Source organism: Phoenix dactylifera, chromosome 2 (assembly GCF_009389715.1).
Source record: "Phoenix dactylifera cultivar Barhee BC4 chromosome 2, palm_55x_up_171113_PBpolish2nd_filt_p, whole genome shotgun sequence".
Classification (NCBI taxonomy): Eukaryota; Viridiplantae; Streptophyta; class Magnoliopsida; order Arecales; family Arecaceae; genus Phoenix; species Phoenix dactylifera.
Window position 1 is genome coordinate 19,887,303 of NC_052393.1, and position 15,852 is coordinate 19,903,154.

The window sequence follows — 15,852 nt, forward strand, 5'->3', positions numbered from 1 at the left end:
ATCTAATTCTAAATTATATTTTAGAAAAAAAAAATCTATATCGCATGTGGGTAAATTCATAAGCCTGTAGGTCAAGCCAGGACTAGGTTGAGTATGAAGTACGTATCATTTATGTTGTATATGAGTATGAGTATGGAATACGCATTATATGGGATAAATTTGTGAGCCTATATGTAGAAATCATTATTAGTATAAAATGTATATCATATATAGGATAAATTAGCGAGTCTATAGGTCAAGCAAAATTAAGTTTGGTCGAGTTCATAAATGTAATTCCCATAATACGTAACTCGACCTAAATCAAGATCCAGAACTAGATTCAAAAATTTTGCTAGGTTTAGTTTAGGACCTAAATCTGACAACAAGCTTTCAGGTTTAGGTTGTATTCAGGTAGGGTCAGGGTTTGTCCATGCCTACAGGTCTTAATAAGAGCTTGATTACAGGTTGCAAGCAGAATTGTTATTAGAGGAGAAGATATCCGCAAAATGCTGGCAACCATCCTTGTAAGACTGTTCGAGAATAGTTTACGTGGTGCATTAGCATGAAGATTGTGTGGTGTATTAGATGCAGCTTCCTTCGTATTATTAGAGCAATAAGACAGCAGGCGTGGTATGCGTGGCATTCATTCAGGCCGTTTGGACTAGCTTTCTATCACGCCCCACATCCAGCACCCGGGTCCGATACGTGACCGGCCGCATAAGCCCTAGAGCAGTGCTCTAAAGATCATGCAAGGCCTAAGATAAACAAAAATCCGATAATTCCACAGTTAATCACTTAATTCAAATAGATAAATCCAACATGTCCAGATAATCAATTTGGTTCAATTACAAGATCTTCCAATGATCATCAACATCAAAGAAAGATAAACAAACTAACTAGCTAATGACTTTGATACTCGCGCTCCGCGCCCAACCCATCTATGTTTATGCATCCTGCAACTCTGAAAAGAGAAAACGAAAAGAAGGAGGTGAGCTTTACAACCCAGTAAGAATCCCTACACATCCACACCAACATAATAATAATATAGATATGAAAACCACGACAAATCGATGCACATATCATGAAGTCATATACTGGCTATCAAAAGCTCAAATAATCAATATAAGTATGTACATCAATTATCAATAAAAGTTCAGCCACACAAGAATGATATAGCATATGATAGTTCATAAATCTTTATTATAGTTTCAATGACTTTTCTTCAACTTGATCCGGATCAATTATCTCTCCGACTTTGGGTCAAATCTCGGTCACATTTCTCAGCTTGTGGTGAGGCTACCAATTATCACATTTTCAGCCTGTGGCAGGGCCTGCACATTATAGTTCCACATTTCTAGCCTGTGATGGGGCTGCCAAAGTATCAAATTTTCAGCCTGTGGCGGGGCCTGCACATTATAGTTCCACATTTCTAGCCTATGAGGGGGCCTTCCAAAGTATCACATTTTCAGCCTGTGGCGGGGCCTGCACATTATAGTTCCACATTTCTAGCATATGAGGGGGCCTACCAAAGTACCACATTTTTAGCCTGTGACGGGGCCTGCCATAATAACAAAATAAACCCAAAGTCCCTTTTCATACAATCCAGTTTACATCCACACATCAATTTTTTTTATTTATTTCCAGCTTTAGACTAACCATGGTCACGTTTTCAGCCCGTGACGGGGCAACCAATATCACATGGTTAGTTTAGAGCACCACATCCATCAGTCCAATGATGTAGGTGTAGGTTATGCGCATGCATGCATCCATCATGATACCAACTACAAGCGAATACGATCAAAACACAATTTAATATAAAACTAGTTTGCTTCTTCCTTATCTTAATCATAGAACATTATACATAAATAGGTGCAAGAATTATTTATATCATGCAGGATTGGCGTACAAGGATCCTTACTTTTGTTGAAAAGTCAGACAGACTAATCACCCGCCCTCATGGCGATCTATGAACCGGGATACGCAAAATCTTGCTCAACGTCCTCTCGTCCAACAGATTGTTCCCCTACAAAACCAAGTCAATATTAAAAATTTACCCAAGATATATGACAACCCAGAACCCTCAAAAAAATGATCTCCCCGGATCTAAGTTTAGAGAGAGAACCCCAACTAGGGAGATAAACTAGAGAAGAAAAAAAAAAAACATATAATAAGAAAAGGAAAAGGGAAGAGAAGAAATCTCCCTTTCTCTCTCTCTCTCTCTCTTCTTCATTCTTTCCGATGGAAAGGGGGAAGATGCTCGGCAGCAAGCAGCCCACGGCCGGCGATGCCCCATGGTCGTCAGACTATGGCGGTGCCGGCGGTGTGCCATGCCCGACGACGGCCGGTTGAACAGAAGAAGGGACCAAGCCACCGAGAGCATGCTCGGGTCTCCTCAATCTGGCGGCTTACCGGCCATCACTACAAGAATAATGGTCATTAGCGGTCATCGTCATTTTCCTGTCCATATACATTGTCATCATTCTCAAAAAAGTTAACATCCTCTAAAATCTCTGATATTAACCCTTCATTTAATGAGCTACCAACATCCTCCCTTCCCCTCTTCTTTAAACATTTGGAGACCTTACCAGGTATGTAATTTGTGCATTGCATTTGTCGAAGAACTTCGGTACCAGTTGGTGGAATAGGGGCAGAACGCAACTCTGTGGTACTATCAAACAGATCATTCTGAAATCGAAATGGATGGTTTGGTTCTAACCATCGACGATGGCCCATATAACAGAACTTTCCTCCATGTTTTAACCAATATGAATGGGTTGAATCTCCACAAGAAGGACATGCAATACGCCCCTTAGTGCTCCAACCGGATAAATTAGCATATGCAGGAAAATCATTAATAGTCCATATAAGAGCTGCACGCAACTTGAATGTTTGACCAGTAAAAGCATCAAATGCATCAATACCCTCCCATAACTGTTTCAATTCCTCTATTAAAGGCTGCAAAAAAATATCAATATCATTACCTAGGCCCTTATCACCCGGAATAACCATTGACAAAATGAGTGAAGACTGTTTCATACACATCCATGGTGGTAAATTATATGGAACCAAAACAACCGGCCAAGTGCTGTATGTAGAACTCATAGTTCGAAAGGGATTAAACCCATCAGTAGCCAAACCCAGTCTAACACTGCGAGCATCAGAAGCAAATTCGTGATGCCTATCATCAAATGCTTTCCATGCTAAACTATCCGCTGGGTGTCGTAACATTCCATCTTTTGTATGGCCTTCGTCATGCCATCTCATAGAGGAAGCCGTCTTCGATAATGCATACATCCTTTTCAATCTAGGTATGAGAGAAAAATATCTCAAAACTTTAGCTGGTCTTTTCTTAGTCTGTGCAGCATCCACTTCATTCAAAAAATCATGCTCATCTTTAGATTTCTCCCATCGTGAAGATCCACATATTTGGCACAACTCTTCGTTAATATTTCCACCACGGAATAAAATACAGTCATTCGGACAACTGTGTATCTTCTCGTATCCAAGATCCAATTCTTTTACTAATTTTTTGGCTTCATAAGAAGATGATGGCAAAGTAACGCCTTCCGGAAATGCATCATTTAATAATTGGAGAAGCATAGTAAAAGACTTGCTAGACCATCCATTCAAATACTTCAAATGGAATAAATGCACAAGAAAAGAAATCTTTATAAAATTCTTACAACCCGGATATAGTTCTTCATCACAAGATTTCAGCAAGTTATGATATCGAGCTGTGTCATCATCAGAGTGTATATGTTCTTCAACATGCATAAAATCAGTTGATGTACGCTCATCACCTATTTCAGTTGCTTCTTGTCCTCCACTAATATCTGTTAAATTTCTAATACTATGTCCAAGAGCATCTCTGAGTAAGCTCCTTATTTCATCTACTCCTACAGGATTTTTTTCTGTATTACTGGATGCAAAACTAGAGGTGTCTTCTATATACGAGGGTTGGTTACATGGAGATGACAATATCAACTCTCCATGAAATACCCATTCAGTATAACCTCTTGTAAAACCATTCCATACTAAATGATCTTCAACAGTTTTTGGAGCAAGAAAAGAAGCATTTACACATTTTCGACATGGACATAAAATCTTCCCATTCATATTAGATTTCTCAAAAGCAAATTTAATGAAATTCTGAACTCCATTCAAATATTCGTCACTGTATCTCGGCTTATTCATCCAACTTTTGTCCATTCTAAGAAAAAATAAGGTAAATGATACAGTCAAAAATATGCATGCGTACACTGACTCAAGCAAAATTAAGTTAAACAAATAACACTTAATCAATTAATTCAATGATTGCATAGCCTACATTAACTGACATGGTCTGGAGATTAAAAAAGGGACAAAGGGAAACGAGTTCTCAAGTACCTGATAAGAGAGCAAGTCTTCCTTTGATAACTTTCCCAAATTTCTAAGCCAACGAAGAGATCTGAAGAGCAGTAGATCTAGATTGCATGCAATCGCTCCAATCCACTGAAATGAAAAATATTAATACAGTAATGAATGAACATTCCTAAAATAAGGAGACAGAAAGAGAAAGATATATAAATATCTCCAGGCAGAGCAACCAAATCCACCTAATAAGGAAGATGAGTAGAAACTTGTGTGCCTAAGGATTTGGTATTTAAGAGATAAGTGCTATTCATTAGTCTAAAAGCATAAATTTGTGAAGTCTGGTGCTATGAAAGACGAAAACCTCACAGTAATACAAAAATATGATATGTAGGTAAATATAATGCTCTGCTATAGAAATTTTTAAAATTTTAATCTACAAATTAATGGATTTAATTTTACAAAGTATCTGCAGAATTAATGATTTTTTTTTTTATAGCAAGTTGAAAACTTATATTCACCTATGTTACAATTCCTCTCTATAAATTAATTAAATTACTATATTACATTCTACTTATTCAATATATGAATATTGTTCAACAGAAAGGTACAATAGACCAATCTTGGCTGCTACGACTGTATATTTTTAAACTAGCTACAGATGAGTATCAACAGATCAAAAGATGCTTTCTTATATTATATATCAGCAGAAAAATATCAGCTGACCATTAAATCTAATGGTCTCTATATATTCAAATCACATATATAATATATAGATATTCATATTAATATTTGGAAAGTAATTAACTCTTTTTGTTGGAATTCTGTCTCAATATTTGCTAGATTTATTTCACTCAAACATTCCAGCATCTTTTTCCCCTCTGTGATCACCTCCTCAATCATTTAGCTTCTAATACGTAATCTATGAGCAGTAATTTGAAAATATGCAGAAGAAAACCACCTTACCCTATAGTTATACATCAACCAAAAGCACCAATAGTTCTTCAATTTTTTAAAAAAAACAGAAGTTACGAACTAGTAGAAAGAAAAACACAACATATATATGGACTAGCATAGAAGAAATCCCAGTAACAATGTGAGCAAACCCATGAACCTAATGATGGAGGGTAGTATTCAGAATTCGGCGTCCCAGGCGGCGGAGGAGGATAGCTGCCCTCAGGCTCTGCCGGTGTGGATGGCGGTGGCAAGCACGGATTTAAAGATCCAGAACATCTAGAATTTAAAGATCGAAGCAAGAGAAGAAGATCCCAAACCTGGCCTTGTCCCTGTCCTTGCCGGCTCCAAACTTCAAACGCCGCGTGAGTGCTCTGCGGCGGAGGAGGCGGGAGATATCCACAGAGAGGAGGCCAATGGAGAGGGGGAGGAGGGGAAGGAGATGCGGCGGAGGAACGCGATTTGGGGTCGCTCGGCGGAGGGGAATGGCTGAGATCGGCGGAGGGAGGGGGGAGTCGGTCGGCGTGAGCTAGCTAGGGATAGTAGGGATTTAGGGCTGCGGAGGGAGAGGGTCGATCGGGTTTTGTTGTGGGAGAATGTCACGCCCCGAACCCGTCACCCGGGTCCGGCACGCGACCGGCCGCATGAGCCCTAGAGCAAGGCCCTAAAGATCATGCAAGGCCTAAGATAAACAACAATTCCAATAATTCCATAAATGCCAAAATCAAAGATTGATGTAATTCAATCAAATCTAGCTACAATGTACTGATTTATTACATAATTTCAAATGTCCATAAATAAAAGATAAATTGACTTCTAACTATCTAGCAGTCTGACTCCAGATCGAGCTCACTTCTTGTCCCATCCGACAGATTCTACGAATCCAGTGCCTCTGAAAAAAAAAAATGGAAGTGTAGTATGAGCTTTTCCAGCCCAGTAAGAATCCCAACAGCCACACACAACAAAATCATAAAATAATCAAGTATCAAAATATACATATCATTTCATCATTTCAAAAGCTCAACAAACAACAAATATATGTAATCAGTACATATACACCAATCCTTTTTCACATTATGTGATCCATTCCCGTATTACTCAGATTCCAAGTTTTCAAACTTTTCATTTCTGGCGTTGGACTAACCAAGATCATGTCCCAGTCCAAGACTGCACAAATCCCACGCATCAGCTCGTGGCCGCTATCCTACGCATAAGCTCGTAGAGGCTATCCCACGCGTAAGCCCGTGGAGGCTATCCCACGCATCAGCTCGTGGCCGCTATCCGTAAGCCCGTGGAGGCTATCCCACGCGTAAGCCCGTGGAGGCTATCCCACGCGTAAGCCCGTGGAGGCTATCCCACGCATCAGCTCGTGGCCGCTATCCGTAAGCCCGTGGAGGCTATCCCACGCGTAAGCTCGTGGCCGCTATCCGTAAGCCCGTGGAGGCTATCCCACGCGTAAGCCCGTGGAGGCTATCCCACGCATCAGCTCGTGGCCGCTATCCGTAAGCCCGTGGAGGCTATCCCACGCGTAAGCCCGTGGAGGCTATCCCACGCATCAGCTCGTGGCCGCTATCCGTAAGCCCGTGGAGGCTATCCCACGCGTAAGCCCGTGGAGGCTATCCCACGCATCAGCTCGTGGCCGCTATCCGTAAGCCCGTGGAGGCTATCCCACGCGTAAGCTCGTGGCCGCTATCCGTAAGCCCGTGGAGGCTATCCCACGCGTAAGCCCGTGGAGGCTATCCCACGCATCAGCTCGTGGCCGCTATCCGTAAGCCCGTGGAGGCTATCCCACGCGTAAGCCCGTGGAGGCTATCCCACGCATCAGCTCGTGGCCGCTATCCGTAAGCCCGTGGAGGCTATCCCACGCATCAGCTCGTGGCCGCTATCCGTAAGCCCGTGGAGGCTATCCCACGCGTAAGCCCATGGAGGCTATCCCACGCATCAGCTCGTGGCCGCTATCTTATGACAAGGTTAGTCCAACCCATATTACATGTCTAGTTTTACATGTTCAATCACATTCCCATCACATCACATATTTTCATAAATTTTCAAAAATATGTTATTTCTTCCCAAATGAATTTATCTCAATATATTCATTAAAACAACATGCACGCCTCATAGGTGCCGCATCAACACATAAACAATAACAACATAATAATGAAAATATGTTGACAAACATTCATCTCATATGTGTCATATCAGCTCACAAGCAATAACAACACAACCGTAAAATAAATCCAACGATAAATCAATATATGCATAGAAGTGCTCAGATGTAGGGATTCTTACAGAAATTGTAGACTGACTTAAACATAGTCCAAATCACAACCTACGCGCTGGGGTGCTGAGTCCCCTGATCAAAACCTCCTGGCACCACTGTCTCCTCCCCTACAGCATCAATTACAATCACAAACTAAATCATTTAATATTTAAATATTCAAAACTATAATTTACATCTGCTATGGGGTCCATCATCAGGTCCCAAATATCTCAATCCCTCCAGATCTAGGGCAGTCGGGGTGGCCCGACTCCCACCCTTGTACCACCGGCCTGTGTTGTTGCCAGCCATGGCCGCAGCCATGCCGGCGACGATGGCCGGTCCCGGTGAAGAGATCAAGAGAAAGGGATGATTCCTCTCTCTTCATGGTTGGGAATACATCTCCCTTCTTCAAATCTTTTTGATCCAAGGGCGATAGCCATGGTGGCTGCCCTCTCCTTCCCCAACCCAACACACCTCGGCCACTACTGGCCGGACCATTGCCGGCCGCCCCTGCTGCAGTCGCCGGCGATGGTGGCTAGCCAAGAGAAAGAGAGAAGAAGAGGTCTCCTCCTCTTCTTCTTCTTTTCTCTTCTCCTTTTTTTTTTTCTTCTTCTTTCTTTCTTTCTTTCTTTCTTTCTTCCCTCCCCTCCATCATCAACAGATGAACCACCGAGGTGGTGGCTCAGCCTCTCTCCCCCCACACCCGACGGCAACCCAAGCTGCCTTCCCCCCGACCGCTGTCGTCGCCGCCGGTGGCCAACCCACGCGGAGGGAGAGGAGGAAGGGACGGGATCACGAGGAGGAAGGCCTCGGATCCGCCATCCCCCATCTCCAATCAAAGCCCTAGAACCCTACTCCAAATCTCCTCTATCCCGACCACCCCACTGCCATGGACCTCGGCCAATCCCGGCGGCCGACGGCCGGCGGCAAGATCCGAAAAGAGAAGCCGAAACAGGGTACCCCTGTTTCGGATCCTTCTCCGACGATCTCACCGGCCAAATCCCCATCATCACCGCCCTAAGTCCAGAAAATGAAGCATAAGGAAGGGAGCCCCACTTACCTCGGTCCGACGACGTGCTCCGGCGACCTTTCCGGCAAGAGATGGATGGAAGAATCCGTGAACAAATCACCGATCTGTGGAGGGTCTTCTCCGAAGGAAAGGCTTTAGAGTTTTCCCCCACGGCCGGCCGGATCTCGGCGCTCCGTCTCCACTCCGGTGTTTGGTCTCCTCCGGCGAGTCGCCTCCCCCGATGACCGGCCTCCCCTCACGCCGCCGCCTCCCCCCTGCAAGGCTTCCTCCACGATCGTGCCTAGGGCACGATCCTAAGAGGGATACGGGTCCGGTCTTTTTGGGCCGGCCCGTTAACCTCTTTTTTTTTTCTTTTTTTTTTTGGGTTTTTACATTCTCTCCTCCTTAAAAAAATTTCGTCCTCGAAATTAACTTACTTGAAGCCTCAAACTTTAAAAAAATATGCATCCATTATATCATTCCTGATATTTCAAATAGTCTCCCTCTCGGAGTACCTAGTCACAAGATTTTGACAAACAAAAATTACAGCATCTCGAAACTTGATCATTTCTATTTACCACACGTAGTAAGTTCTTTTGATCTCCTTCAAAAGAATTCCAAACTCCCAACCTTGGATTAAAATGCCATAATTATATCCCAAGAAATTAATTTCTCTTAATTCTACCCAGAGATCATAATTGGCTTGACAGAAATAGGAGAAATCTTTAGTATCAAATGCTCTTAATATTCTATAATCATTTTTCTTTTCTTTCTCCCACATCATTCCAACAAATAAGAGATCCATGTTAAAACATTCCAGGCCCAAACTTAATCACAGAGCTATCAATCCGTGAATGCTAAATTTGAGATGCCCCAAAATTCTTCTTAGAATTATCAAAAATAGGAGAGCCCATAACTACTTCCAGTAGGCAAAGAATCAACCACATTCTCCTCTACTAGAAAACTAACTCAAATCTTCCATAATAATACCCCTCAGATCAAGGTATTATCATTATTATTATTTTTTTCTTTTTCTAATCGGTTTCAAAATAACTCAAACCACTACACTTCCGCTGCGCTCTCTGATTTAATTCATTTAATTCTCTAAAGTCACAAAATGATTTCTGACTAAAGTATCACTTTGCATTGAGACTAAGAAACTCCAAATTTTAAATTTCCAAGTAGAACTAGAGCAAAACCTCTAGATCTTTTTGTCCTCAATTTATATAGAGTGTACATACCATAACTAACCCCCGATCCTTTAGTCAAGTTTAAGGTCACTATGTGATCTCCACAACCTTTTTAGAATCCAAAATATCTAGGTTTGATTTAAAGGGGGTAATTCTTTGTATTCTCTTTGCAATTTAATTAGAAAATCTACTTTGATTTTCCTTCCGACAGAATTTATTTCAAATTCAATGGGTTAGAAGTCATTGAACCAATACACTATGATTAGAATTTAACTCGATCGATCTCCCGATCTTCCTTCACCAAGATTCTTAACATCCATCAGTAATGCTATATATGATAATTCATGTAAGCATCTCATGACCGAAGTCTCTACTCAATATGACATTTATTAGTGGCTTCATCAATAATGACAAAAGATCCCTGCTCAAATCTTAAACCTAGGCTTGAGTTTTAAATTAACACATCAAATAGTCTGCTACAATTATAAGTAAAATCCAGTAGCCCAATCCAAACATGAGAATTCAAATAATTAGAATTCTCCCATCAATATGCATACTCTATGGCCTCAAAATAATCAAATACATCCATAGGAAATAGACCTATTTGCAATATCCAACATGCCAACACCAGATATAATCCACATACATTTTCAACTTCGAAGAACGTTCCTTTCAATATTATGAAATCTCCTTAGCTTACTCCAATACTAAATCAACGTACAAATCCCACTCTAATAATTAGCAGCAAAATGATCATATCAAAACCCACATCAAATTTGAACTTTCAAATCATTTAAATAATATCTAAACATCGTATAACCGATATGCCATTGTTGACCTACACTTATCTTAGGTCAAACCTCTCTTATCATGATCAAAGACAATTTATACTTTCCTTCCGTATGCATCGAAAACCAAACCGATGCATACATTTTATCACAATGCCCAGTGATCTTACACCTTAAGCACTGAATCTAATTGTCATGTCCAAAGTGATCATAACCTTAAGCTATGATATATTTCTGTCACGATCCCTAGTGACCTTAAACATATGCTCAGATTCCAACTGGTCACATTTTCCAATAATCTTAAACCTCAAACTTTAGTGCCACTAAGGCCACAGTCCCTAGTGGTCTTAAACCTTAGATTATAATATCATTCTTGTTACAATCTCAAGTGATTATAACCCAAATCTCTGATAGTTTTTCTATCATAATTCTCCACTGATACTCGCCTGAACATAAACCCTAGGATACCTTAACCTTAAGCTCTGATACCACTCTGTCACGCCCCGAACCCGTCACCCGGGTCCGGCACGCGACCGGCCGCATGAGCCCTAGAGCAAGGCCCTAAAGATCATGCAAGGCCTAAGATAAACAACAATTCCAATAATTCCATAAATGCCAAAATCAAAGATTGATGTAATTCAATCAAATCTAGCTATAATGTACTGATTTATTACATAATTTCAAATGTCCATAAATAAAAGATAAATTGACTTCTAACTATCTAGCAGTCTGACTCCAGATCGAGCTCACTTCTTGTCCCATCCGACAGATTCTACGAATCCAGTGCCTCTGAAAAAAAAAAATGGAAGTATAGTATGAGCTTTTCCAGCCCAGTAAGAATCCCAACAGCCACACACAACAAAATCATAAAATAATCAAGTATCAAAATATACATATCATTTCATCATTTCAAAAGCTCAACAAACAACAAATATATGTAATCAGTACATATACACCAATCCTTTTTCACATTATGTGATCCATTCCCGTATTACTCAGATTCCAAGTTTTCAAACTTTTCATTTCTGGCGTTGGACTAACCAAGATCATGTCCCAGTCCAAGACTGCACAAATCCCACGCATCAGCTCGTGGCCGCTATCCTACGCATAAGCTCGTAGAGGCTATCCCACGCGTAAGCCCGTGGAGGCTATCCCACGCATCAGCTCGTGGCCGCTATCCGTAAGCCCGTGGAGGCTATCCCACGCGTAAGCCCGTGGAGGCTATCCCACGCATCAGCTCGTGGCCGCTATCCGTAAGCCCGTGGAGGCTATCCCACGCGTAAGCTCGTGGCCGCTATCCGTAAGCCCGTGGAGGCTATCCCACGCGTAAGCCCGTGGAGGCTATCCCACGCATCAGCTCGTGGCCGCTATCCGTAAGCCCGTGGAGGCTATCCCACGCGTAAGCCCGTGGAGGCTATCCCACGCATCAGCTCGTGGCCGCTATCTTATGACAAGGTTAGTCCAACCCATATTACATGTCTAGTTTTACATGTTCAATCACATTCCCATCACATCACATATTTTCATAAATTTTCAAAAATATGTTATTTCTTCCCAAATGAATTTATCTCAATATATTCATTAAAACAACATGCACGCCTCATAGGTGCCGCATCAACACATAAACAATAACAACATAATAATGAAAATATGTTGACAAACATTCATCTCATATGTGTCATATCAGCTCACAAGCAATAACAACACAACCGTAAAATAAATCCAACGATAAATCAATATATGCATAGAAGTGCTCAGATGTAGGGATTCTTACAGAAATTGTAGACTGACTTAAACATAGTCCAAATCACAACCTACGCGCTGGGGTGCTGAGTCCCCTGATCAAAACCTCCTGGCACCACTGTCTCCTCCCCTACAGCATCAATTACAATCACAAACTAAATCATTTAATATTTAAATATTCAAAACTATAATTTACATCTGCTATGGGGTCCATCATCAGGTCCCAAATATCTCAATCCCTCCAGATCTAGGGCAGTCGGGGTGGCCCGACTCCCACCCTTGTACCACCGGCCTGTGTTGTTGCCAGCCGTGGCCGCAGCCATGCCGGCGACGATGGCCGGTCCCGGTGAAGAGATCAAGAGAAAGGGATGATTCCTCTCTCTTCATGGTTGGGAATACATCTCCCTTCTTCAAATCTTTTTGATCCAAGGGCGATAGCCATGGTGGCTGCCCTCTCCTTCCCCAACCCAACACACCTCGGCCACTACTGGCCGGACCATTGCCGGCCGCCCCTGCTGCAGTCGCCGGCGATGGTGGCTAGCCAAGAGAAAGAGAGAAGAAGAGGTCTCCTCCTCTTCTTCTTCTTTTCTCTTCTCCTTTTTTTTTTCTTCTTCTTTCTTTCTTTCTTTCTTTCTTTCTTCCCTCCCCTCCATCATCAACAGATGAACCACCGAGGTGGTGGCTCAGCCTCTCTCCCCCCACACCCGACGGCAACCCAAGCTGCCTTCCCCCCGACCGCTGTCGTCGCCGCCGGTGGCCAACCCACGCGGAGGGAGAGGAGGAAGGGACGGGATCACGAGGAGGAAGGCCTCGGATCCGCCATCCCCCATCTCCAATCAAAGCCCTAGAACCCTACTCCAAATCTCCTCTATCCCGACCACCCCACTGCCATGGACCTCGGCCAATCCCGGCGGCCGACGGCCGGCGGCAAGATCCGAAAAGAGAAGCCGAAACAGGGTACCCCTGTTTCGGATCCTTCTCCGACGATCTCACCGGCCAAATCCCCATCATCACCGCCCTAAGTCCAGAAAATGAAGCATAAGGAAGGGAGCCCCACTTACCTCGGTCCGACGACGTTCTCCGGCGACCTTTCCGGCAAGAGATGGATGGAAGAATCCGTGAACAAATCACCGATCTGTGGAGGGTCTTCTCCGAAGGAAAGGCTTTAGAGTTTTCCCCCACGGCCGGCCGGATCTCGGCGCTCCGTCTCCACTCCGGTGTTTGGTCTCCTCCGGCGAGTCGCCTCCCCCGATGACCGGCCTCCCCTCACGCCGCCGCCTCCCCCCTGCAAGGCTTCCTCCACGATCGTGCCTAGGGCACGATCATAAGAGGGATACGGGTCCGGTCTTTTCGGGCCGGCCCGTTAACCTCTTTTTTTTTTCTTTTTTTTTTTTTTTGGGTTTTTACAGAGAAATGAAGTCTGACGACGCTTATAAGCGTCTTTGCATTTATCCCTTATGCCGATGCTTATAAGCGTCGGTGCTCACTATCAAAAGCGTCGGCGGAAGATTTTGTACCGACGCTTTCCAAAAGCGTCGGCATTTACTGTTGCAAGAAAAAAATTGCCGACGCTTTTATCTAGCGTCGGCAATATAGGGTCGGCAAACAAATTTTTTGTTGTAGTGAAGCGCCATTCACTGAAAAGTATTTTTTGATTTAATATTATTATAACATTCTTTTGTTTTGGTGTAGAAAAAGTTTGTGCTCCCTCCAGAGAGCCATGATTGGGTGCTAAAGTCCCTCAACCGCAAATGGAAAGAATATAAGTCGAAGTTGAAGGCCGACTGGAAGCGCGAGGGTATGACAGAGGAGGAGGTTGCTCGTGTTTGTCCTCCTGATGTATACCATCATCAGTGGAGGGAGCTTGTTCACTATTGATTTTCCGAGAGAGGACAGGTTGTGTATTCTCTCTCAATACCTTATATAATATTTAATATATTTAATATATTACAATGTTTAATTTTTTCGTGGTAGACATATTCTGACATTGGTCGAGCCGCACGAGCATCTCAGACAATTCCTCACACTTCAGGCTCGAAGAGTTATGCGAGGCTCAGAGCTGAATTCGTAAGTTTTTTTGAAACTTTTTGAAACTCTTGTATCATATAGCATGTATCATGATATAGTTCTATAAGATGAAACTCTTCCAATATACTTTTTGTTGTAGATGGAAGACCATGGGAGGAAACCTGGTGAGGTGGAGTTCTATAAGATGACTCACACCCACCGAGATGGCAGCTTTATCCGAGCGGAGTCGAGAGATATAGTTGTATGTATTTATTAATAATTTCTGCAATGATTTTTTATATATATTAATTTTTCAAAAATTAATTTGATTGTTTTTGAGAGATATAGGACAGAGCTACATCCCTTATTTCAGAGCGTATCGGAGAGTCATCTTCAATCGGCAACACCAGAGGTGTCGAAGCTCAAGTGTTTACTGAGTTGATGGGCTCGGAGCGTTATGGACGAGTGAGGAGTTATGGCGTTGGAGTTACCCCCACTCAGTTGTCTGCAGTGGGTAGATATACTCAAGATGTTAGACAGAGTAGTAGCACTGCAGAGGTTAATGATCTGAAGGCAGAGATAAAAGAGTTGAAGCAGAGCCACCAAACAGAGATGCAATCTTTGAGGGCTCAGATTAATCAGATTACATCTTTGTTGCATCAGTTTGTCCCTCCTCAGGTAAATTACTACATCTACTTGAACATTTTGCATAAGTATCATATTTTTCTTAAAGAGTTTAATAATTTTCGTATTCTTAACTGCTTTAGTTTTTTTATTACAGGTTCCTGATAGTTCATCTGCACGTAGAGATGGTGATGCTAGCGACCCCTGAAGCATTTATTTTAGAGTTTATATGTATTTTTTTATGCTTTTTGAAGTACATTGTAAACGTAAATTGATAGTATGAATGTAATTTGACAATATGAATGTTTAGATAAATATGTTTGATTTTGTGTATATCTCGCTTAGTTGTGTGGCTTTGATTTTGTAAACAGGGTTTAGAAATTTGGTGCCTCCCTTTTCAGGAATGGCCTGAAGAAGATTATCCACCATATGCAAATGGTCCTGGCTATGTTGTGTCTTCTGATATTTCAAGCTTTATTGTATCAGAATTTGAGAAACAAAAATTGAGGGTACGCCTTTTTCTTTTTTTTTAATCTTCTTACGCTTTGAACATTCTGGAACAGTTAATTTCTTTAGACAGGCTTAGGACTGCTTGAAACCAAATCTTACGTGCGTGCATGATGTTTTTCATCTTTGAAATGATCTTTGTGATGGCTGTCTGAAATCAAAAGACAGTCTCCCATGTTTTTGTGGATTTCTTTACTATTTAATCTGTTAAACGTGCATTCTTGCCTAGGATGTGGGTTTCTGTACTCACTGGACAGATGTTTTTTTAAATAAAAAAAAAGTTTTAAAACCTTTCTGGTTTCAATAATTGGTTTCCTTGACATGCCTTTGGAAAGGAACAAAAATAAAACGGAACTGTGTCTATGAAGAGCAAAAAATCTTCCTATAGCAATGCTTTGGTTTCTTTTGTCATTTGCATAAACTGACACCAAAACCTTCTGT

The 15,852-nt window shown here is 42.2% G+C and overlaps 1 protein-coding gene across 1 annotated transcript; it reads left to right on the forward strand.

The window, feature by feature from the left end:
* Positions 1-13,966: 13,966 nt before the first annotated feature.
* On the forward strand, positions 13,967-15,239 carry LOC120104433. The gene is made up of 5 exons (XM_039115595.1): positions 13,967-14,169; positions 14,248-14,340; positions 14,441-14,542; positions 14,629-14,958; positions 15,062-15,239. The coding sequence occupies exons 3-5, from the start codon at positions 14,441-14,443 to the stop codon at positions 15,110-15,112; spliced, it is 483 nt and encodes a 160-aa protein (XP_038971523.1). The 5' UTR covers positions 13,967-14,169; positions 14,248-14,340; the 3' UTR covers positions 15,113-15,239.
* The last annotated feature ends 613 nt before the right edge of the window (positions 15,240-15,852 follow it).